The 24185-nt window shown below is 43.0% G+C and overlaps 1 protein-coding gene across 1 annotated transcript in view; it reads right to left on the reverse strand.

The window, feature by feature from the left end:
• Fbn1 (fibrillin 1) overlaps positions 1–24185 on the reverse strand; it is a 198915-nt gene that overhangs the window by 12678 nt on the left and 162052 nt on the right. The window contains exons 45-58 of the mRNA XM_052183469.1: positions 21175–21297; positions 18351–18476; positions 16626–16742; positions 15385–15513; positions 14496–14615; positions 11332–11457; positions 8162–8311; positions 7734–7799; positions 7397–7513; positions 5622–5741; positions 4009–4131; positions 3558–3689; positions 2022–2147; positions 1261–1467 (exon numbers count right to left, since the gene is read on the reverse strand). Of these exons, the coding sequence (XP_052039429.1) occupies positions 1261–1467; positions 2022–2147; positions 3558–3689; positions 4009–4131; positions 5622–5741; positions 7397–7513; positions 7734–7799; positions 8162–8311; positions 11332–11457; positions 14496–14615; positions 15385–15513; positions 16626–16742; positions 18351–18476; positions 21175–21297 (1782 nt within the window). The remainder of the gene's footprint in view (positions 1–1260; positions 1468–2021; positions 2148–3557; positions 3690–4008; positions 4132–5621; positions 5742–7396; positions 7514–7733; positions 7800–8161; positions 8312–11331; positions 11458–14495; positions 14616–15384; positions 15514–16625; positions 16743–18350; positions 18477–21174; positions 21298–24185) is intronic.

The raw sequence follows: 24185 nt of genomic DNA on the forward strand, positions 1-24185 counted from the left end.
ATGTTGCACAGAGACGTGTTTGGTCCTCTGCTCCATCTTTCTTGCCTCCCATGGGCATCACATGAGTGAGTCATAGCAGAGAACCCTTTGGACAAGGAAAGTCTAGTTTTCCTTTCTGATGTTGCATGTTCAAAATAAGAAGGAAACTTGAACATTTTCTTTGTCTTATTTGAAGTTAATCCTGAAAAATATCAAATTACCTAACGTGGGGTAAGAGAATGGAACTGACTTCTCTCTTCTGTATGGAAATTAACCAGGCCTCTTGGGTAGATGATGGGGCTAGGTTTATGAAGTTTGCTAGAAAAATGCATCCTTATTCATGTCTCCATCACAGACAGAAAGGCTTGGAGAATGTGCACTGGTGGCTAGTAAGGCCAGGCACCAACACAAGCAATTTGCATGAGTTCTTAGACCTTCACTGTCAAATAATCATCTAAAATCAGCAGATTTTACCCTGAGGTCTCAGGGAATGAGTCCTCTATTGTCTCATCTCCACATCCAACCAGAGGTTGGATCTTTCCTGTCAGTTCCCTCCATTTATCCACAGCCTTTATTCTGTCATTAGTCACATTTTCCCAACAGGAAGACATTTTTCTACTAATTCTCCTATACGGTTTTGCTTTTATCCTCCTTCAACCCTCTCCCACCCTCCAGGAGGACAACGGAACACCAACAGGACCCTCTTTCTCAGCCCTTCTAACCCTCAACTAGCCCCCAACTGTGTTGATAAAAGTGGAATGGCACGAGCCTTGCAGGTCTTCACAGTTGCCTCAGACATCTCCCTTGACCCTCACAGGCACCAAAATGTCTAGCTGAAAGCGGTTTGTGCATTTCAGACACGATTGTGCGCATTCCTAGCACACCAGCAGGCTTTGTCCTTCTTTGATAAAATCTATCGTGGGGAACTTTGAGTTAAAATGAGTATTGGTGGAGTAGAACTAGATGATTGTTTATTTCATGGCTCGTAAACTATCTTCTAGTTGATTTCTGCCAGACCCGTGCAAGGCAGAGGCAAGGACCCAAGCACACGAAACGTAATCAACTAGACCAAGGACTGTTGGCAAATGGCCTTGAATGTTTGCAGCACTGTAGGTCCATCTCAGTCAGACAGGGCGAGCCTATATTGTCAGTTCCACATTTCCATCATTTTCCATAGTGAAACACATACATTCCTTGCAAACTACTTTTGTCTAATAATGAAAAACTAATAACAAAGATCGAGCTCCCACCTTTTGTCAACAACAGAACAAAGTGAAGTACCTGCTCCGTTGGTCATGAATCCTCGGCCATGGGGACACAGCTTCTTGTAAGCCACTGTGCCCTCGAAAGGGCAGATCTCACAGTGGGGTCCCCAGCCTCTCCCTCCATCACAGCAGCACTCGGACTTGGTGACGGGGTTCCTGTTGCTTGAGCCAATCTGGCACATGTTTTGCAGGACCTCGGAAAAGCAGTATCCTTCCCGGTTGTCTGCAAGAGCCATTCCGAGGCAAAGAGGAATTGAGGGACTGCTCTGTGTGCATGGGGCGCTAGGAATTTGGTCAGACATAAAAACCAAAGGCTGTAACACTTTACCCTGGGTGAAGAGGAGCAAGAAGCGAAAGCTGGAAACGGCAGGGAGAGAGAAAGGAGGCGTCTGATGGAAACAAGACAAGAAATCCGTGAGTTGGCAGAAAGGCCTGGGTGCAGATAAGCTTACCACTTTGTGCCCCAGACGTATGGAAGGACAGTTGCAACAGCCATGCTATAGAAAACGGGGCAAAACCAATATGGAAGCGGACCGGGTCACAAAGGCCTTAAAGGACAGCAAGAAGGAAACCCCAAGCTAGCAATTCCGTGTACAATTAGCAAAGAAAGAATTTCGCTGTAGGGAGGTCCTGAGCCCAAGGTACGATGGGTCCCTAAGTCATCTCCCAGGGGTGAGTTTTCAGCTCCTTTGCGATTTTTGACATCTTCTCTTATTTCAAACCAGAAACAATGCTTTGGAGTGTGAGAGAAGGCTGCAGCCAGCTTCAGATACTCACCCAAGCACTCGTCCTGAGTGGGGCTGGCCGTGAAGCCATCGTTACACTCACAGGTGTAGCTCCCCAGGGTGTTGAGGCAGCGCCCGTTCTCACAGATCCCGGGCTTGGTCTGACACTCATTCTCATCTGTGTAGACAGCGAACAGGAGTCAGGAGACATTTATAGGAAGATTGACATTTTTTCCTTGATCCCTCCCTCCTTCACTCACTCACTCACTCACTCACTCACTCACTCACTCACTCACTCTCTCAGCGTACTTTGTAAACAAGTAATCTATCCACGTGGTCAAAGGCTTGAAATCCAGGAAAGATTAGGAATTAAAAAAATCAAGGTCTCCCTTTCATCTGTATTCCTTAGCCACCAAACCCCTCTTCCAGACTGCCAATTTCTGATGTCCCCTTCCAGAGATGGATTATGCAATAAAAGTCATCTCTCCTTCCCACTCTCTTTCTTTGTTCGTCTAAGGCATCCTTGAGCATATTTTGATATATCTAAATGCAAATGGCAGCATTTTGGGCATGCATAATTTTTACTTAAATCTTGCCCCATCTGAACATAAAGAAGATTCCTGAAAGGTGAGTTGGCACACTGGAGGGAAGACTGAAGGTTGACTGTCATTTTAAAGAGACATAGTACGTCATCAGAATGATGCCGGTGAGCTGTGCGTGTTGACACAGGAACATTAGTCTGAACTGAACTGACCCTCAGATTCAGCATGGCTTGTTTGTATCACTTCAGCAATATTATTGAGAAATAACAATCCATAACCTAACAGGTTTGTAAAACATTAAAACAGCTAGATTATTTTTGGATTATCTGGTGAATGTTTAGATCTGAATATCATGAACTAACTTCCCCCGTGTCCTCTCTTACTTGAGAATAGCTTCGAGTCTCTAGAACACAGAGCTCCCTGAGAGAGGCGGAGAATGGGGAAACAATACTCAGAGCTATGTGAAGACTACTTAAAAACCCCACTGTGCAGCCAAACCTGATGGTCCAGGCCGGGAACTCCAACTGCCAGGGGGACTGAGGTACGTGAGGTGTTTAGTAAACCTTCATTCACAAAAGAAGCTGAATTTGGTTGGAAGCTGCAGTTTGCTCTTCCCTGGTCTAGGACTGTGGTTTTCAATATTTGATACACATTGGAATCACCTGGGCACATTCAAAATACCAATGCTGGGCCCACCTCAAGGTAAGTGGGGTTTCTTGAAGTTAGAGCCCTGGCTTAGAAATAGTCCTCGCACAGGATGTTAGCAAGACAACCGAGTTAACAAAATGGTGAGTGAAATCAGTGTGAAGAACTACCTTCTGGATGGCTACATGAACAAAAGGGCAAGGGTCAAAGGTGGGTGACCATGGCAGCAATACAGGGCAAGAGAACAGGACCGAGCCAGCCCAGAGGAGAGAACAGGAAGGCCTCTCCACCATGATCTGCGATATTTGGTTAGGAGCACATCACCAACCTGACTCAGAGCCCAGGTCACTTCTGCCCTCTGCCACTTCAATGCTGAGCAACCTTTACCAGGACAGTCTTACCTATGCAGCCCTCTCCATCGGGTCTGCGCTGGTACCCAGGGCCGCAGATGCACATGTAGGTACCGATGAGATTCTTGCACTCCATTTGCTTTTCAGTACAGTCATGTTTTCCCTCTGCACACTCATCCTCATCTGGAAAGATGCATAATCACAACTTAAAGACAAACTGCACTGCACGCTTGTCCTTTAAACATGAGACTGTCATCTCTGTAATTTTCTTGTTGAGCTTGTTTGCTTTTGTATGTATTGGGAATTGATATATTAAACGTGGAATGGAATCTTGTAACCACCTTTGGACTTGGTGAGGAAATTGCTTTCCAACAAACCGACGACCTTATCAGAAGCAAGATGCTATGTGAGCCCTTCCTGGACTCCTTTGCTTTGTGATTCATACTTGCTTGTTGAAGCATTTATAATTCTTAGGTCTAAATGGACTAGAATGGGCCCTCACCTTTACACATCCTCCTATCTTCTCGCAGAACATATCCAACAGGGCACTTGCATTCATAGGACCCATAGGTATTTACACAGCGGAAGGCACAGAGTAGAGGATTCTGGGCACATTCATTTATATCTGCAGTAAGAGAACATAAAAGAATGAGTCAATATCATCAAGAATGTCAAAAAGAGAGAAATGTGCTTTTACTAAAAGTCAAAAGTCTTCCTTATCATAGGCATGGATGGATCTAGAAAATCATAAAAATGAGTTGATTATTTTATAGCTGATATAAATATGGTGGCTGTATGTTCTGAATCTCCCAGTGCAGCCCTCAAGCTTGCTGTTCTGGTGTAATTATGGATTTACATGAATGAGGAACAATAGGTCCTCTTTGTATACTTGGAAGACTCAGGTTGACCAGTTGCTGCTTCCATTGTACATGGACTATAGATCATCTTTGCTTCCTTCAACTAAAGCAGTTGTGGTCAAAAGAGAAGCCAAGCTCTCTAATACTCCGAGTAACTTCTCCATCCCCAAACAAAGAGGTTCCTGTGTGTCGACGGGGATTCTCTGTTCAAACAGAGTGTTCTGGTCATTTTATATTTAGAGAAACTTAGTTTACACAGATGCCCTCTACTGGGCAAAATGACTTTTCCAGAGTGCATGGTTTAGAAATATCAGGACATGTTTTCAAAAGCAAGAGGGTGAAACCAAACCTCTTCAATGATCACGTTGCTCCCCAAGAACAACAATGTGTGTGGAGAGCAGGAGCACAATGTGTGTCCCCAGGCCAGGCTTTAGTCACAGCCGAGAGTCTCACAAAACTCTGAATGTGCCAACAGTCCATATCTCTGATGAAGGGATCCCTTCAATACCACCATTTCCCTCCCCCTCCCCCATTCTTTTTCTACACCAGTGAACCCCATCATAAAGAGCTTGTAGATCATCTGGACAGCTCTTGGGCTCTGCCTTTAGAGTTTGTGATTTAGTGATCTAGGATGAGGTCAGAAAGCTTGCATCCCTAACAATATCTCGGGGGACTATGAGGCAAACAGCCTAGGGACCAACTACTCTTCAGCACTCCCTAGCTTTTCTTTCTTTTCCATCCTTCCTTCCAGGCAGTCATACTGACAAATACTTTTCAGATGCCTCTATGGGTTAGGCAACCTCTCCTCTGGGATTGCCTCCAGATGACCACAGGATGTCAGTGGTTATCTAGCTCTGTGAGCAGATGTTTCTAAGAGGAGAGCAGGAGACCACAAAAGAAGTGGGGGAGGGAGAGAGGGAGGGGAAGGGGGCCGAGAGCCTTGGAAACAACAACAACAAAGAAAATAGAGTACAAGACAGGAGGCAGTGAATGAGACAGGAGTTGTATTGAGACATAATCAGGAAGACACACTAGTGAGTACTCTGTTATATACAATATAACTTAAGTCACCTATGTTGTTTTCTTTATATTTCCTGACCATATGAGGCCACAGAGAAGCATGAAGCAGCAGCCTGGCATGCTTAGATGTTCTTAACTCTCCATGCCCTGAAAGGTATTTAATATTAAGAACTACAGCCAAGCAGCTGCTCCCATGGTCAGTATAGGCAACTGTCTCTTCTGTATCTGAGACCCTTACCTTCACATGTCATCATTGGACCAGGCTCGAATCCCTCCTCACAGGTACACTCAAAACCTCCAATCACATTCTTGCAGGTCCCGTTTCCACACGGATTGCCCACGGAGCATTCATCAGTATCTGCCAGTGATCCAAAGTGGAGATAAAATGAGTGGAGATAAAATGGAGCTCAGGCTCTGATATCTCTTTTCATTCTGTATGAGTTCTTGAATCTGCGATGTCTTGCTTAGTTCTCCTGTTCTTGCAAGGAGGGGAACTTCTGATCATTGGTTTACAGCTGGAGTTTGCACTTGCTCAAAGGCAGAGACAGTTAGAGATAAGACTGTCTAGCCCTTACACCACCCATGTGGTCCTCTGCAGCCTGTCCTTAAGAAGGAGTGCAGCTTTCCCTGGGAGTAGATGTTCTAATGGCTAAAATAAGGCTCCCATGTGCAGCCAGGGGTTTCTGCTGGCTCAGAGACAAAGTCTCCAATTGGCCCCACTTCACATCACTGTACAAGAAGGCTTTTGTATGAAGGAGACTAGCCAGATATAAAATAGACTACCTATGATTAAATAGAATATACTGGATAAAAACCAACATTCAAGTAGATTTTGTTGATTTTGTTAAAACCAGGTGGCTTACATTAGGCAGAAAAAGACTAGAATAAAAGAGAAAACATGTTTAGGATATGGTTTTTCTAAACAACTGTGGAGAGAGAAAATATTTTACCAAAAAATTCCTAAAAAATATAGATGCCTCCTAACCCATCCATCTGGAACATCCACTGTTCTTATTTCTAGTCTAGGCCTTAGGGAGAGTATTTTTCCCTTGGGAAAGAATGAGCCCTATTTTTAGAAATAACATTGCTATTTTAGATATCTGAAGCTCAGGAACACAGTGGGCTCTCCTGAAGGGTCACTCCTTCTAGGAGAGGAGGATCCTTTTGCACATACACAGCAGCAAACTGAAGATTCAAAAAAACTAACATTGATAAAATCTGTTTCCGTTTGGTTACTAAACCTCACTTTATAGTCCAGAATCCTCTATCTTCTTTGATTTAATAAAAACCAATATTTTTGCAGTTTAGAGCTGCCAGAGTAATTAGACACAAACCTTTTCATTTGCATAGTAGCACACCCAAGGTGGGAGAGGTTGAATATACTTATACCCCACCCTTAGCCTGTGCTGCAGTCCTCAGACCCCCCTCTTTATATGAAGACAGTACTTTTTAATCTGCACACATAGACATTCAGTGCTGATCACACTGTCACAGGAATACTTTGTTAGAGTTCTTGGACATATTTGAATCTAGCATTCAGTGACTAGAATTAAGAGTAAGTGGTCCCCATAGGAGCCATCCTTGGACATTTTCATGAAAAGGCTAAAATAAGATGCTGAATACAGTGGGTGGCCTTCCACATTGCCAACTATACAAGATGCATAGGAAATTTTGTGTTTTTACATACTGAAAATATAAACTATGGGCACTAACAGTATAGTTTAAATTTCACCAGGACTTCTGCTCTCTGTTGTCCTTTTCAGTATCTCTTAGGACGTGTCCAGTATCCACCTTCCAGGTTAGACTACAAGGGCCATGCAAGGAAGGACTGTCCTTGCTTGGTTGACTGCAGTAGCTCCCTACTAAGCACAGGGCGGGGACCAGCTAGCAGTCTAAATGAAGACACCCTCAATGGAGGAACAGAACTTGACTTGTACCTTGGTTCAGGAAAAGCCAAATCACTCAATTTTTGCATAAAACAATTTCATAGGAAGGGACTGAATCACTACTCACCCACACATTCATTGCCTTCCAGAATATAACCAAAGGGACACTCGCAGCGATAGGAGCCGTCTGTGTTGATGCACTGCCCATGTTTACAGACATCAGGTTCTTTGCATTCATCCATATCTTAAGTGAAGAAAGAAAAAAACAATAAAAACCCCAGGTATTTTCTTAAACTATTGTCATATCAGTGTTCAGTAAGTGAATATCTAATATCACAACACAACTATCATGCAAGTAATAAGACATCGAATAGAAGAGATTACTTCCCCCAGATAGTTAAGGAGAAATAAGACCCAGAGGAAGGACAAAGAAGAGGCAGGGAGGGCCTGCCTTGGACACTCACCAACCGCGGAGTCGTCAGGGCCCACGATGATCCCACTTCCAAAGGGGCAGATCTGGCGGAAAGCCTCTGTAGTGGAGGAGAGATATACTCATTAGCGGGCAAACCAGAGACAGCGACAGGCTTCCCACGCCCCCATCCATTTGTGTGGTTGTGGCCACATGCTGCACACAGTGAGAGACATGAACAAGATGCCCAGAATCAAGGAAACTTCAAGATTCTCAACAATGTGCCTATTCTTTGGATGGCTCTTATTTATAACATTATTAAAAAAATAACTACCATGCTCCTCTGGTAAGATATGTTTAAGTGACATTCCAGTTACACTCAGGATTTGATTATCCTATTGGCTGTAAGGCTTACACTGTTACTAATTCCATGGTCATATGTACATGACATCATGTGATGAGGAACAAAGGTGTTAGACTTACCATCTGGCTCTGTGGGGCACAACTCACAAGGGTCTCCCCAGCCTTCTCCCTTCAAAGCGCAGCAGCACTCCTGCTTGGAATGGTTTCTGGATTTGGGTGATGAACACTTCCCACCTTCAAACTTTGCATAGCAGTAGCTCATTCGCAAATCTACAACATAAATCCACAGTATATTCTAGTCGCTTTCCTACTGAATCTTCATTGTATGATAGTAGATCAACGCATCCTCTCATTAACTATAGCAATATTCCAAAAGGGATTGGGAGCATGAAAGAACTGAGACTGCTAAAGTCACAGACAGCTGACAATAAGACAGAATGAACAGATTCATCTTGCCTTATATTTTTCCTTCAGTTTACCGGCTACTTCCAAGCAACCTGGTATGATTAGTAAACTCCAAATCTTAAGGATGCCTGGACTGCAGCATCCCCAGACAGAGTTATTCATGAAGAAGCCCCTGCATGATGACTTCTCTTGTGTGGGTTTTATACAACTTTCAGCAAGCAGAATAAGGCCGGGAGAGCCTCCTGGTTCTAAGACACACTGTCATTCTGTGTCCTATATACTCTGGGGCAAAGACAACCCCACACCACAGCACAGGATAAATGAAGGAGTGATGCGTGTGTGGACTAGTCAACTGAGGCACCAGGGGGATTCACTGAAGTAGCTAATCATGAAATTGTGGGGACAAACATCAAGTGAGATTTTCTGCAGACTTTACACTCATGCACACACAGCTACACCAAATTAAGTTTCCAAAGTCAGTGTAGTAGAAAGAGGAAGCAAAAAAAAAAAAAAAAAAAAAAAAGACAGAAGTCAGGGCTATGGGTGGGTGTAAGCAGAATAACCTTTCTCTCAAAGAATATATGTATTTCTTTATATTCATTATTTCTCTTATAACTCCAAGGAAGAGATGATCTTTCTTATAACATGCTCTAATGTTGCTTGATGTAATCTTGGAAGCCAGCTGCTCTCATCCTTATAGAGCAGATCGTGTGACTCTAAGAAGTGAGCTCATCTAGGGGTCTGGAATGTTTTTTTCAAACCTGACTTCCAGAGTCATGGACGACGTCTCCTTCATTACACAGTGGCTAAGCTCTGCAGAGTTGAGGACTGTGTCCTCATCTGTTTTGTACCCTTCCTCCTTCCTTGGTTCTGACTACCTCTGACTTCTGCATTCTCTACCATCAGTTTTCCAGTCTAGAAAGCACACTCCATAGCAGGGTTTGCCACCCAAATATTTACTCTGTGGAGAAATGCCAAGACTTAACTAATCCTCATTTCTTGGGGGACGCCTTTTTCATTTGCTTCATTCCTCGAGTTCTTTGTCCCATCCATTGTTTTGCATAAACAGAGTTGTTTTTACCACTTACTCCTAATGTTGTCTTAAACGGCCGATCTTACTCTTGCTCCGGTTCAGTGTTCAATCTTTCCCACACTACTCTTCACCAAAAGAAAATAAATATCTTGGATTCGGACTGAGACCCAAATGCATAAAGTCCCAGTGATGTCTGGTGCTTCAAAACCCCGGAATCAGTGGTTCTGTGCAACTTCCTCATTTTATGCCAAATAGAAGCCTGATTCAATCTGACACTCTATAAGAAAAATCTCTGTCTCAAAATTTCAGGTTCCAGCGCTCAATAGATTTGCTTTCAGTCATGTTCCTCTAGGTGAGCTTGTCACTCAAAAGCACCCCGCACTGTGAAACAGCTCAGTGCTCACGTACACCTCAGCCAGAGATCACTAGGATGCCTGTTTACCAGCCCATCTGCAAACGGCCCTTCCTGACCTCTGCAATGTCTGTCTCTGGAACTATGAAAGTCACTTTCCCGCTTGCATTCCTCAGCTCTGGCTGAGGATGTGGCAGGGTTCTCACAGCTGGGCTGCTTCTCCCTACAGTGTCAGCTTGCCCTGTGACAGGCCTGTGCAAACTGAATTAATAACCTCGGAGTTTCCCCTGGCTTGCCACATGGGCAGATTCGCACCTGGCTTCTCACTGCTTTCTTTCCGAGCAAGCCAAAGACACAAATGAAGTCAGGCTCTACGGGGCTGGCCTGGAACACACAGGCAGACTAGCTACTTAAATCCAGCTGTGCCTCAGTCACGACTCAGAAACCCATGTGGTCATCTGATAGTCCCCACAAGATCAACCCAACCAGAGAATTTGCAACCTTTTCCTTCATTCTTCTGCACTGATCAGCTGATAAAATAAGACTATAACCAGACAGAATAATAGTAACAAGAGTTCACAGGAGACTCAGAGACAATAGAACTGTGTTGTGCAGTTGCTTGGGTGGGTATTGGTATGGTTTGGGCGAGCAAACTGGATTTCTACACCAATAAATGACTTCTCTGATCTAAAACTTGGCAATCCTAGATTCCAAAACCATATTTTAGAATCTTAAATTATATTCTATTCCTATTATTTGGTAATAGGAAGCAAATCACACACTCAAAGTAAACAAACAACTAAAAGCACAAAGCAACAAATAGACATGGACAGAAATTCTAAACTAAATGTTTATGGGCCTTCCCCACCCTGTAATTCATTAAACTCATTTGTTTAAGTATAGCCAAATAACAATTGTACTGCTTGGGAATGTCTAAACAAGTTTCTGGGTTTTATCCAAATACTGTTTGGTGTTTACTTTCTGAGTCTTTTGAAGTTTTTTCTTTTATTTTAAAGTTAACCTGGCAAGTCCTTGAATATTTTCACCACTGACTGGTATTATTTGGTTTCCCCAAAGGATGTGCAAGGTAAAGATGGTGTGGGACAGATGATCAGTTTGCATTTTCTCTGCCTGAGGATCTTGGTTTGCACCGACATTCCTTTAAGCTGCAGCTTCTGAGGCAGGAACCTATAGCTGATCTCCAGGTTCTGCAGTACCAGTGACTCCTGGGGATGCCCCCTCCCAAGAGCCTTTCAGCATCTGTGCTTGTCGGATGGATAGAGGTGTAAGTGCCAAGAAAGTTGTATAAGCAACTAAAACTTGATGGATGAGTTTTTAACCTCAAAAGTAAAAATGAACCTTGGGGCATATGGTAATCATTAGACCTGTGGGTGAATGAAACATCTTCCCGTTCACAAAGACGCAGAGCTTTGCCATGTTTAAAACATAAGACCATAACAAACACAGAATAATGAAAGTCCAAAGCTTTCAGTCATTTACCTTGGCACCTTCTTCCAGTAGAGGACAGGGAGAACCCTTCTGGACACAGACATTTGAAGCTCCCCTCAGTGTTGCTGCAGGTCCCCAAAGCACAAATTTCTGGCTCTTCAACACACTCATCAATATCTAAAAGAATTATACAATTAGAGTCAGAATGTCACCAAGACAGCATTAGTCACTGCACTGAGACATGTAGGTTCAGTGTGGGAGTTGTTTCAGTGCCTTGACAACAGGGAAGTGATTGCCTATGATAGAATTTTGAAGTGAGGTTTTAAAAGTTACTTTTTAACAAGTCTCAGTGTAAAAATGGAATCTGTAAGAACCTCCTAAGAGTTATAATGATGAGCCTCTTACACATGGAGGTGCAGGGCAGTCACACAAATGAGCTTCTTCCTTGTGAAGGTACAGGGCCAACCAGAGAAGTTGTATTAACTCCACACCATACTGAACTGGGAGAGAGGCCAGAACTCCAGCGCCCCACCTCACCATCACACAAGCTGAGTCCAATGCTGATCTCAAGGAAGGGTGATTTCCCTCCACTCATTGGTGGAGCCTTCCCAGCACCTCTGCAGTAGCATTTCCAATACCCTATTGCTGAAGCCTTAAAGACAATACTCTAAGCACAATCCCCATCCCAGATGATTCTGATCTGCAAGTTAGTTTTTCTGAAGATATGAAAATCCCTCTCTTGTATAGACCAGATCTTCACTTTCATCACAGAGCTAATACATGTGATTTAAGGCCTGTTTTCTTCAGAACATCAATACATCATATTGCCTGCAAGGACTGACCTATTGAGAATTCAGAGTAGTTTTGTTAACCAATGTATTGTGTCATCAGGGTTTTTTTCTAGAGATTCCCAGCTTGTGTATGTTGGCTGGACTGTGTAATTAAGTATCCTCTTTCTCTTTCCAAAGTATCTGTTTAGGGAATAAAACATGATTGTTCTACTTTTGTGAAAAAGAGCCACTTGACTGTAACAAACTCATCCATTTCCCATGACTTTCAGCTAGAATTTATAGTGAGAAAAGGCCTTTATGGTCTTAAATCTGGGCTGTTCTGTCTTAGTTAAATTTTTAAAAATTATATACTAACTATCTCTTAGGTCATGTAACTCTTTTGCTTCACATTTGTGTAGTTCTGCCTACAAAGTACATTTACATGACTTTGTTACCACCTAAGGGGATGACAAGAAACTAACTTCAGTATCTCGCCTTAACGTTGTAACTACCATGAATGGATGATCTAGAAATAAGCAATTAAAGTGGTTATTTTCTCACATGATGCAAAATCAGCCTCCTCATCTGTGAAGCTGTTGTGTAATTTGGGGTGGGTGGGCAGTTATCAATGAGCTTGAACTTCATTGAATTATTTCATCCTTCCACCATTTCATCTCCCCTTTCCTTTAATGCTCAAATGTTTCCTTTTGGAGGTTGCTTTTATTGTTCTTATGACTCTTTTGTTATTTCATATATATATTTGCATTTGTATGTGCATACGGTGCATGTGTGTGTGTTTGAAAGTGTGTGCATGTGTGTGTATCAAGGCCAGTGGCTAACATTGGATGGTTTCCTAGATTATTTTCCATCTTATTTATTGAGACAGGTTCTCTCAGTTGAACTTAAAGCATGCTGGTTTGGCTAGTCTAGCTGGCTAGCTTGTTCCAAGGACCCCCTGTCTCTACCTCCCAAATGCTAGAATTATAGGAGGGCCACTAAACTCACCTGGTGTTGATGTGGGTGCTAGAAATCTCAACTCAGGTCCATACATTTGTGCCAACCGAGCCATTTCCAAGCCCCATTTCTTTTTTATTATATTAAAATTTAGCCTCTAGGTGCCATGTTCTTAATAATAGGTACAGATATCTTAGAACAGGCACATTTTATTGATTATCTATGGAGTTATTTTTATTTCTTTGTAATTTCCATTCTATCTACTTGGGGGAACTTCTATAGTAATCATGAAGTAAACTGAATCAGTCTTGAAGGAAAGCAGACCTGTGCTTGTGAGATGGTTCAGAGGTCAATGCCCTGCCATCATGATCAGAAGTTGATCCCTAAGCCCCACATGATGGAAGGATAATATTAACTCCCAGGAGTTGGACTCTGATACCCAACTCATACATATATGCAGGCATATGTGAACATGCATGCACACACACACACACACACACACAGAGAGAGAGAGAGAAACATATAAAATAAATGTTAAAAAAAAAAAAACAAAAAGTGTCTTGAGAGATGAGTCCACAATTAAGACCACCGGCTGCTCTACCAAGCCAGCCCTGGTCTGATCTCTAGCTCCCACATGGTGGCACACAATTATATCCATTATAGGAGAGCTGATGCCCTCTTCTGTCCTCTGTGGGCAGCAGTCATGTGCACGGTGTACACACATCCATACAGGCCAAACACCCCTGCACATAAAATAAACATTAAAAAAAAACAAGAAAAGAAAACATCCAACAACCCCTTTAGACTTGAATTTTGATAAAATGTTTCTACTTAAAATATCTCCTCTGGAATGAATTGGATTTGTAATAAAGTTTCTCATTGACAGTATTAAAAAGTAGAGAAAACTCAAGTCCACTGTGATGAATGAAAGAACTGTTTAAAGGTATTGGTGTGGACTACATGACTTCTTGGGAATCTATCGATTCTAATTATTTATGGAGTCCTCACAATGGCTGTCCTTCAACTAGAAATAGAAGAGGAATCTGTGCTGAGATTAAAGGAATGGGATGCTCTATAGCTCACAACACATCTCCACCTCTCTATTGCTGAGGACGTCACAGACAAGCTACATGACCTCTTCCACCCAACCTTGAACATGGGCACGTCAAGAGCTTGAGTGGACATGGGAGCTGTTTTTAGCTGTCAACAATGGCCATTTAAAACCGTGTAGTTCAGGAAGACCATCAGTGGGACCGGACATTGTGCTGAATCAGCGCAGTGAAAAGAGCTAGGGCCACAGAGAAACGCGCTTAGTGATCAGGCCAGGAACTGGCTTTTCCTGTATCGACAGAGTATGAGGTCATAAGCCATATTCTGTGAGTTAGTTTTGAACAAACAAACAAAGTATTCCCAACTGAAAATGCCATCAGAAACATTTCTGGTTTCAGAGATTCTCGTCCCCGAACGCTCAACCCCACTGGCAGCCGTTACCTTCGCATTTGTCATTCTGTAGACTGTACCCAGGTGGGCAGATGCATCTGTAGGAGCCATCCAAGTTCTGACATGTTCCAGGTGCACATTTCCCCGGATCCAGAACACATTCATTGATATCTGCAGAGAAAAGGAAACCAGAGAGAGGTCCCTGTTGGCGTGGTCTCCGTCGAGCAGTGCAAATCCATTAAAAGGCATCAGAGTCAAGCCAAGGAAGCACACAGAGCTTTAAGCACACATTAAAAGCCACAAGTCTCCCAAAGAGGAGAGCAAAGCCATTACTTTAAAAGCTTCCCAAAGGACGCAATACAGCCGCATCTTAGTCCACCTGCTGCAAATACAGTCTTCCTGAAAAGTGTACTGCATGACAGGGGTTTTAAAGACACTTAAAAGATTAAGCGAAGTAAACTCTGGAGGGGTATTTTGAGCAAAATGTAATAAATCAGAGCTATTAAGCTTAACATTAAATAGTTAAAATGTTTTCCATGAATATAACCTAATTTTTAAACTAAGAAGGAAAATGACTATCTGTATGCATTAAAAAAAAATTAACAGCAAGTTTAGAACGGAGACTGTGTGATTCTGTGCTGGGCCTCTGGAGACATTTTCTCAGGGCCCGTTTTCCTTACTTTCTCTTTAAATTTGAGGACTTTCATAAGTACACTGCATTTGCATATATTTCACTACCCTCCCTCCAACTCTCCAACTTCTCCCCATGTTCCCCCAACACCCCTCTTGAATTCATGACTTCTATATTTTTGCGCTACACACACACACACACACACCTATGCTAATTAACATTTCCCTTACTTGCACGAGTTACAGGGGACCCCTTAGGATTGGCCCGTCCTTCTCAAACCCTCAGGGTCTTTCTGAGCTCCTCGCTTACCCACGCAGGTCCTGCCATCAGGAGCCACCTCGTAGCCTTCATTGCATCTGCACTGAAAGGACCCCACCGTGTTGACACACTGGCCATTTCTGCAAAGGTTCCCGTTTCCAGTTGCACATTCATCAACATCTGAAAAGAAAAAAAACTTCGTTATGATTATGTTCTGAAGAAAATGTCAAACTCCCAGTCATCCTTCTAATCTTCAGTGGCCTTTGTGGCCTTGGCCAAATATAAGAAATTACGATGAAGGTCTGGTTTCAGCCACAGACCCAGCTGGAGGCACCCATCCAAATATAATAAAAAGATTACATTATCCTATTAACGCTGGTAATTTACATGATAAATTTGTAGCAGTTTTGCTTAGACTTTGCATATTTTTTGCCTTTTTGCATTTTTTTATTTAAAAATTTAATTAATGTGCACAGGATACATCATGGAATTTTCAAACAAAAGTGATTTTATGTAGATTTTCTGCTCTACCCCCTGGGTCCCCTAGACTCTGTCCACCCCCAGGGCAAACAGTTGCTTTCATTCCTAACATGTCCCTCTCCTAGCTCCATGCTTTCTCAACCCCACCCACCTTTCTGGTCTCTTTATTTTAGATTTGATTTTTAAAAGATAAAAGTGATTTACTGGATACATAATTCAGATAAAGTCATACTATAGTATTGCAACTAGAAATATTTAAAATTAGCTTCTAACTCTATACGGTATTTGATTCATTATTGTTTCTTAGCATTCTTTCCCTGTATTATTTAGTTAGTTTAAAATGATGTGTTTTCAAGCATACACCCTTGCATCTTGCCCACAGTCACATTCCTAGTATATAAAACATGTATGTATGTTTTATATAGTACATACATAAAGCTAATGTAGATTCTGCACCGGAGAGAAAATGCCTATCACGTCTTATAAGGGGATGTTATACACTGAATAACTTGTTTATTTGAAGATAGAGTGCAGGGAGGATTGAAGCAAGGCTTCCACACTCCTCCGTGATCATACAGTTTACAAAGACTTTTGTATATTTTAACCTAAGGCATTTATCTTGAAATTTATTTAAAGTAGATGTAGAAATCATAGCTGCTGATACACAGATCAATAAAGGTAACAACATAGTTACTAAATTTGACTTTTAATTAACACGGTATATTTGATAGTCACATGACCAACTGTTAGGCAGAAGAGTGCATGGTGTCTATGATACCGATGCGTGACGTGGTGACCTCCCGCGTACTCACCTATGCAGTCATTGTTGTGAGACAGTATGAAGCCATGGTCGCAGCGGCAGTTGAAGGAGCCAATCGTGTTTCTACAAGTCCCGTTCCCACAGGCGTCTCTCTCACACTCATTTATGTCTAGAAGGAAGGAAGGTCAGAGAGGTAGACACAGTGACTAAACAAGAGAGAGGTTCTGTGGTCATCGGTACTGAAGAGCAGGCGTGGTGGCACAGGCTCTGTCCCAGGAGGCGGCATCCGCCTGGGGAAGCTAAGATGAGGGCCTACATCTTGGAAGTCCCAAGTTTCCTCAGCTGCTGTGTGAGAGGAGGGGAGACAAGGACACAAGGACTGGACAAGACTTTTATTCTATTTTCTTCTCAAATTCTCCACCCTTGCCACTTTTCACGAATATTTTCAATCGAAAATGGAAAAACTTTGGTGTGCATCTGGACCTTCCTTTGCCAAACTTCAGCTTTCAGGATTCATGTTCCATGTTACCCAAGGTCGTGAGACAGCAGGCTTTGCTCTGCAATCAGCGACAGAACTCCTCGCCCCAGCTAAGCTGCCACCTTCGACGCAGCTCCTTTCGCCCACCAGTGATAACTCAGCTAAGGGAGAAGATGGTGCTCGACCTGGCTTGGTTCAGAAGCTCTGGCATTGTTTGCCTTTTTATTCATTGGTGTATGACTTTTCTCTTTGGTACATTATGATGCTTATTCTAGAAACTTACATATTTTCGCATTTTACCAAAGCAGCTAGCATCTTAAGGGGGAGTGGAAAAGGGAACACTGGTACCATTGGCTTGAAGAGGGAGGCCAGATGGGCCAAGAATAAGGGGAGAAAATGAATGGAAAGACACCTGGGGAGGATGTAGTGGTCAAAGTCAAGACCACCTCTTTCCAGTTTGGGACATGAAGATAATGCTTTGTAATTCAGGTGGAAAAGTCATTGCTAGCTCCCCAGGGCCTTGAATGTGGAGTGAGCATCACATCCAAATAATGAGGCACTGTCACTCTTCAGCCACTGGAGAATTAGGAAGGCACAACAAGAGTCTGTCCATGCTCACCCATAGCCAAGAGAGGGAGACTGAGAAACGGGGGGCAGACTTGTGGAGTTGCAAGGAAGGCCGAGCCACCCTGGCGTGAGCAGCATGATTGAGGGGTAGATTAACATCGTTCTTGGGTGGGCCTAGTCGTAGCCAAAGACAAGAGATTTTAAAAGGGCTCTGCAGGCTGTTCTGATACAAGTTTGATTCATGGGCTTAAAGACCCTCAAAGGCCTAATGGATGCAACCTTAAGTCAGAAAAGAAAGACTGTTAGATGTCTGTGAAGCACTCCAAAAGGAGTAAAAAGTGGAAAAGATTGAAACCCTGAGTTCTTCTTCCTCTTTTTTCCCCATAGGAAAATGATTCCTGTCCCCACTTTGTAACAATTTTCAATTTGCCTTTGAAGATTTGGTACAAACTGGACACCCTTCTCACAAAAAGTGTCCATACATTCAAAGACTGAAGTCTGCTCAGGCAAATGAGCCCACATAAATACTACCCAAAGCCACGCACTCACCCATGGACTGATGTGTACACTCTCAAGCATGGACTGATGCATACCCACCCACCCATGGACTGATTCACACCTATCCACTCATGAACCAATATACACCCACCCACCCATGGATTGATTCACACCTGGATCACCCATGGATCAATGCACACACACTCACCCATGGACTGCTGACCACATACTTACCCAAGCACATGGTCTGATCTGCATTTGTTTTGAAGCCGGTGTGACAAAGGCAGTAGAAGCTTCCCACAGTGTCAATGCACTGACCATGACTGCATATGTTCGGGATTTCTTGGCACTCATTTCGATCTGTAAACCAGAAGCATCTTAGGTGGGACACTGTGCACATTTGCATGTTTTCTTAGATGGAGACTTAGAACAACTTAAACTTAAATGACTTAAAACGAATGAACAAATTATCTCCAATCATTGCTCTCACAGAGAATCCTAACTCAAAATTGAGGCAATGAAGCAGACACTGGCATTCTATCTAGCTTTTACTTTGAAATTGGCCAGATCTTAATTTCAGAGCATTAGTACCAGGTGAACCAAAAGGAAACAGCTTCCTCTACCAAAGGTATCTTGAAAGAGAAAAGTGCAACTCAGAATGGCTTACTACAACAGAGACGTGCTTTCTACAACACCTAAACAGCTTCACATGGAATTGATATCTCTTGGTTTTGGTACCAAAGATCATGGGCAAAGCCTTTGGGGCTTCTTTGGAAAACTTATAGTAAAGTCAACCTTATCAAGTGCATATTGAAATGGGACACTACTGCAATTTCGTGGCTGCTCACGTTAGCCTCATTCCTTGGCCTCACTCCTTCAGCTTTCATTCTACCCACTTCAGTTGAAAATTCAGGCTGTTTATCTTCTGTGTCTACAGAACTGTTACCTCAGAGCAACACAGCCTAACTGTAACAGAGATCATGGCCAGCTCCAGGCAGAAGCCATCAATCGAGACACTGTTTAGAATGGGGTTACACTGCCCCCAAACTGTGGCTAGTCTACATAGAAAACAGCTAACAAATTCTTATGTGAGAAAATATTTAAAATGAAGAAGGGGTAGACAAAGAAAAGGGATTTTTATTTTTATGATCAGAAAAGGGAGCTTCCCTTGAGAAAGGTCTGTCACTATCTAGCATGGCCAAGGTTTCCTGGGAGGTTTGGAGAAGGGACAGGATCCCAAACAGAAAGATGAGAGATCATAAGACTGGCTGGAGATGCAGGTGGGAAAGGCATTTCTACAGGTGTAGGATTTGCTACTGAGGTCAAACTGGCAACATGAGCACTCCCACCAACAGCAGTGTGGAGCTAGGACCACTGTGATTTGGAGTGTTAAACAATGCATGTATGAGTTCAAATTCAAATCTAATAGGATGATATTTTCATTTTAAATATAAGCAGAAAGGACTGCTTTGCAATCTGTCTGAAAGCTACCAGGATAGGACAAGTGCTTAAAAATGGTTTAAAATAGTTTTAAGGTAGGATGGTAGCCTGGCATGGTAGCCAACAACTGTAATCCCAGCACTCCGGAGGTAGGACAGGGCAAGTGTGAACTTGAGCCAGCCTGAGCTGGTTCTAGTAAAAATCAGCAACAAGAGCAAGATGGGAATGAAGTGATTTCTAGGATAAAATCTTCAGCCTGCTCAGACGGCTTTTCCTGATAGTACCAGAGGCAGTTTAGATTAGCAGTCTGTAAGAAAACAAAAGGCTATAGCTGATTGCCTTTTGCTGATCTATAAATGGCCCAACTTAATGGCCAGAGTAAATGGTCTACAATGGCGCACTCCGGGTGACCAGGAAGTCTTTATTTTAACTGGCCACCTTTCACTCAGCTCCAAAGAAGTATAAATTGAAAGTAAAATGCAGGGAAGTGGAGTTCAAGCCGATGTCACCAGGGGATTGTTCTTCATATCGGCCAGGGACTCATTTTTCCTTTCTCTATCTTGACTTTTGGGATAATCTCAGCTCTGCTGATGGGATGCTAAATACTTACACAAGCTCCCTTAAATGTGACAAAACAAATCTTGGTTGGCAAAGTGATTTTTTTTGTTCTGTTCTTAACACCCTCTTCCTACCAAGGTTTCATTAAACAATGGAAAATATCCCTGGGAGAGCAGCGTGCTTCCTACCACTTAATCACAGTTGGCCAAGAGAGCCAAGGAAAACCTGAGCACGGTTCCTCTCTGTCGGTTCATTCACAAGTGCACAAAACCCAGGAAACTCCCTTGGAAGTGAGCCCTGAGCAGGCGACACACTCTTAAAAGTACAATGTAACTGTACTGAAGTGTGGATAAGGACTCATCTGAAGTATTAGTTTGTCTCTGAGCTCTAACACAAGCACTGAATTTTCATGACACTAGCTAGAGAAACCCTCAGATACTGACCAAGTGTATGGCTGATGTAAGTGGACAACATATTCTCTTCTTGTCTACACCACATCCTGACAAAGTGGACAGCAGACATTCCTAACCTCTGTGTACTGTAGGTACTGTGGGAGTAATGAGATGGTCAAGATTTGCTTATTTGCTGTCTTCAGGGAGTGATTTTTGTTAGTAAGATGTTTGGGAAGACAAGGGTGTGCGGTGTGTGTGTGTGTGTGTGTGTGTGTAGAAGATATGATGAAAACCTTCCCTGTCTATATTATGTAGACACTAATGATAATGATAATCATCATCATCATCATCACCATCGTCATCATCATCAACACCGATTAGAGGACTGTGGGCTTGTGTATGTGGGTGGTGGGTATTTCTGGGTAGGGTAGGGATATAGGGACTCACTTGTATAAATGACCTCTTTTTTTGCTTTGCGAATATTTCATTTTTAAGGAGGGCAAAAAGCTAAGTATTTAGCTATTATAACAACTTTCCTATTTTTTCCTCTTTAGGTTCTTTGAGTTTTTCAACCTACATCCTCACTTCTATTCCTTAGCCTTAGAATCTCTAAAGAAGTGTAGATTCAGGACTATGACAGTGATGGCCTCTTAGTGGGTGCTACATACCATTGCATTGGCCCGTGGAGGTGAGGCGGTAGCCAGGCTTACAGTCACAGCGGTAGCTGCCTGCAGTGTTGATGCATTCCGCATTGCGCTGGCACACGGGCCCGTTCTGACACTCATCGATATCTGCAAGCAGAAGAGAGTTTATTTCAAGGGAGACTAGAGTCTGGTGTTGAGTTGGCGGTGCATGTTTTCTTATGAAGGCTCAATCTTTTGAAGAGACAGTGATGGGTATTTATAGCAGATTCATTCATAGTGGCAAGACCTTGAAAGCAGCCAAGATAACCTTCAGTAGGTGAATGCATTGCAAATACACTGTGGTATATTAAGACGGTAGAGTACAGTCAATATTCTAGTGAGCTGGCTAGCTACAGGAAGACATGAGAGAAACCCACATGTGGATTAATAAGTGAGAGAAACCATCTGAAAAGGCTCCGTGATATATATAAATATATTCTGATTTCAATACCTGAATTTCTGGGACAGGCAAAACTATGGGACCAGTAAAGAGATTCATGGTCTCCAGGACTTAGATTGGGTCTGGGGATGGTGGGAAAGGGCAGGTAGATAAATCCGGAGAATCTTTCATGCAGAGCAACTATGATATGATTATAGTAGATATACATCACTATAATGTAATAGTAGATATATTTGTCACCATGAATTTGTTCCGTCACTAGGAAGTACTATACCAATGGTGGACCTGTTCCCTAGGAGATAAGACACAGAAGGCTCAGGAAGAGAAAAGAGCTTGAAGACTCAGGAAGTTCCAAGGTAGAAAGGCATAGGCGAAGAGGAGACTCTGACTGACAGCCAGCTATGCTGCCTAAAAGCTGTTCAGGAAGCAGCCTTCTTGAACTGTCCGCCATGTTGGGGTATGGTAGGCTTTAGGTGATGTAGCTGCCTATGGCCAGCCATGCTCCTGTATGGAACCACTCACCCACACTCCTATACATAACTCAGGAAACTTACTGGTCCACTAAACAAAACTATGGAAGAACTGCTTCTTTGGTCTGATGTCAGTGCCCTACTCAGAGTGAAGAGATGTTTGTTCAGAGTTCCCCAGGGAAAGCCACAACAGAAATATACCAGGCCTGTGCTTGTATGATGAGAAAACCTGAACGTGGCTGGTGGAGCTTCTGGGACTGGGAGTGTCTGTCTGAGGTGGTATGGATTGCACCTTTCTGTGTAGTAAGCCCACAAGCAGCATGCCAGTGTCGTGATGGACACAGCATCACCTCACCCACTAGTTCTGCCCTGCTTGTAAACTGTAAAGAAACAGAATCAACCATGCCACATTAGAAGCCAAGTGGTGTGACAGGCAGGCGCTTCTGTGACATGAGAAACTAACATCTGCTCATGCACTTCCTTGTGGAAAGTATAAATATGGAAGTCCCCCAAAACATTCCTGGAATCCACTCCAATTTCAGGAGAGCCGAGACATGCATGAAGTCAACCTTCATTTTCTGATTTATTTTGACAGCTAAGAATGTGTTGGGAAGCAGTTGAGTGTATTTAAACACTCACCTCGTAGACAAATAACTTGTGAAATGGAAACCAAAAATTGGAGCACTTAATCCTCTTAATGTTCTCTAAATGTGACTGTTTCTTGACACCTTTATAAACAGATAGAGCGGGAGGAGCATGTGGGGTCTCCCCGACAGCAGGGCACCTTGCCCTGCCCAGCCGGCTTTCACTCCCAGGTATGTTGCAAGGTCTGGGTTGACTTTGCCCATGCATGGCCTTGCCTATGTATCCTGGCCAAGGGCAGCACTTTTGGCAAATATAAGTGGCAAAGGGGTATTTGGGTAAGTTTCCCAGGGGATAACAAATAGAGAGAAGAGAAAATACAAGGAAACAAAAGTAGCAGGCATTCTGAGACATGTACCAGAAGGGAAAGAGCACGTCCATGAGGAAGACAGCCACCTCCAGATAAGTTCTGCTGTCCCTGTTCTTCCTAAAGCAGTGCCTTCTGTGCAGGAACCGATCCTTGATGGTTCCTGGAAACCCCACAGCTGGGCTGTGGTCTGAACTGGCTATCTCTTTAAAGAGTCTTGGACTGGCTATCACCCCTGCCCACAACCCACACAACAAGCAGGGCAAGGGATGCGTGCCCAGTTGGCCACAGTGGTTGAAACCTGGCAAGAGAGCCCAACAAGAACATGGAACATGACTCTACATGTGGATTGTAAACGGTCCCTAATTTAGCAACAAAAGTTTGTTAATGTCAAAATATTGACATGTGTGCCATCACCCATGCTCCAAGAAGTGACAACCCTTCCTATAATGTTTAAAATCTGTCTAGAGGCCCACCACTCAAGCCTTAAACAGAAACTGGCTCCAGTTGTTCTGGAGAACACACCATATTTAGTGTGCAGCAGCAATGCCTCTTCCACTAAAATGTAAAAGAATGCTATCTTCCCCCATGGAGGAAAAATACGAAGCATTACAGCGAACACTGGAACTCTCGGGCTGTGCACAGGGCAATGGGAGGCAACCGGAAGTCCTCGTGCATTCCAGCCAACATGTTCCATATCAAATCTGATTTGTTCTTGCCATTTAGAATTCTCTTGAGCACATTGGAATATTGGTTTTTACCATTGTTTCCATTGGGGAGAAGCAGAATCTCTGGAAGAGAATGCTGACCTTGACATTTAGGTAAAGATGACTATCCTCCTGTTTGTTTTGAAGAGAGTGAAGCAGAGAAGCAAAAGCACTCTATTTGATACACCCAGGAACTCAAAGCTCTTCCCTATCAGCTGGAAATTGGATATATTTTGTGTTGGGGAAGAGGTTCTAGAATGAACAGCTTGGTTTCTACACTGGGAGTCGATGAAAAGATAAAAAAATCCTCATGTGGGTCTCCACCATGTGCTTTTCTTAACTAGTTAATTTTTAAAACGATATTTTTGTCAACTCTAGTAGACAATCTTACAGTGTATTTTTCTGTTCCAACTCTTGAGCTGAGGTTCTGGTATTGTAGAATTGTGGCAGAATTTGGCAAGGGTGTTAAG

This window comes from Apodemus sylvaticus, chromosome 5 (genome assembly GCF_947179515.1).
Source record: "Apodemus sylvaticus chromosome 5, mApoSyl1.1, whole genome shotgun sequence".
Classification (NCBI taxonomy): Eukaryota; Metazoa; Chordata; class Mammalia; order Rodentia; family Muridae; genus Apodemus; species Apodemus sylvaticus.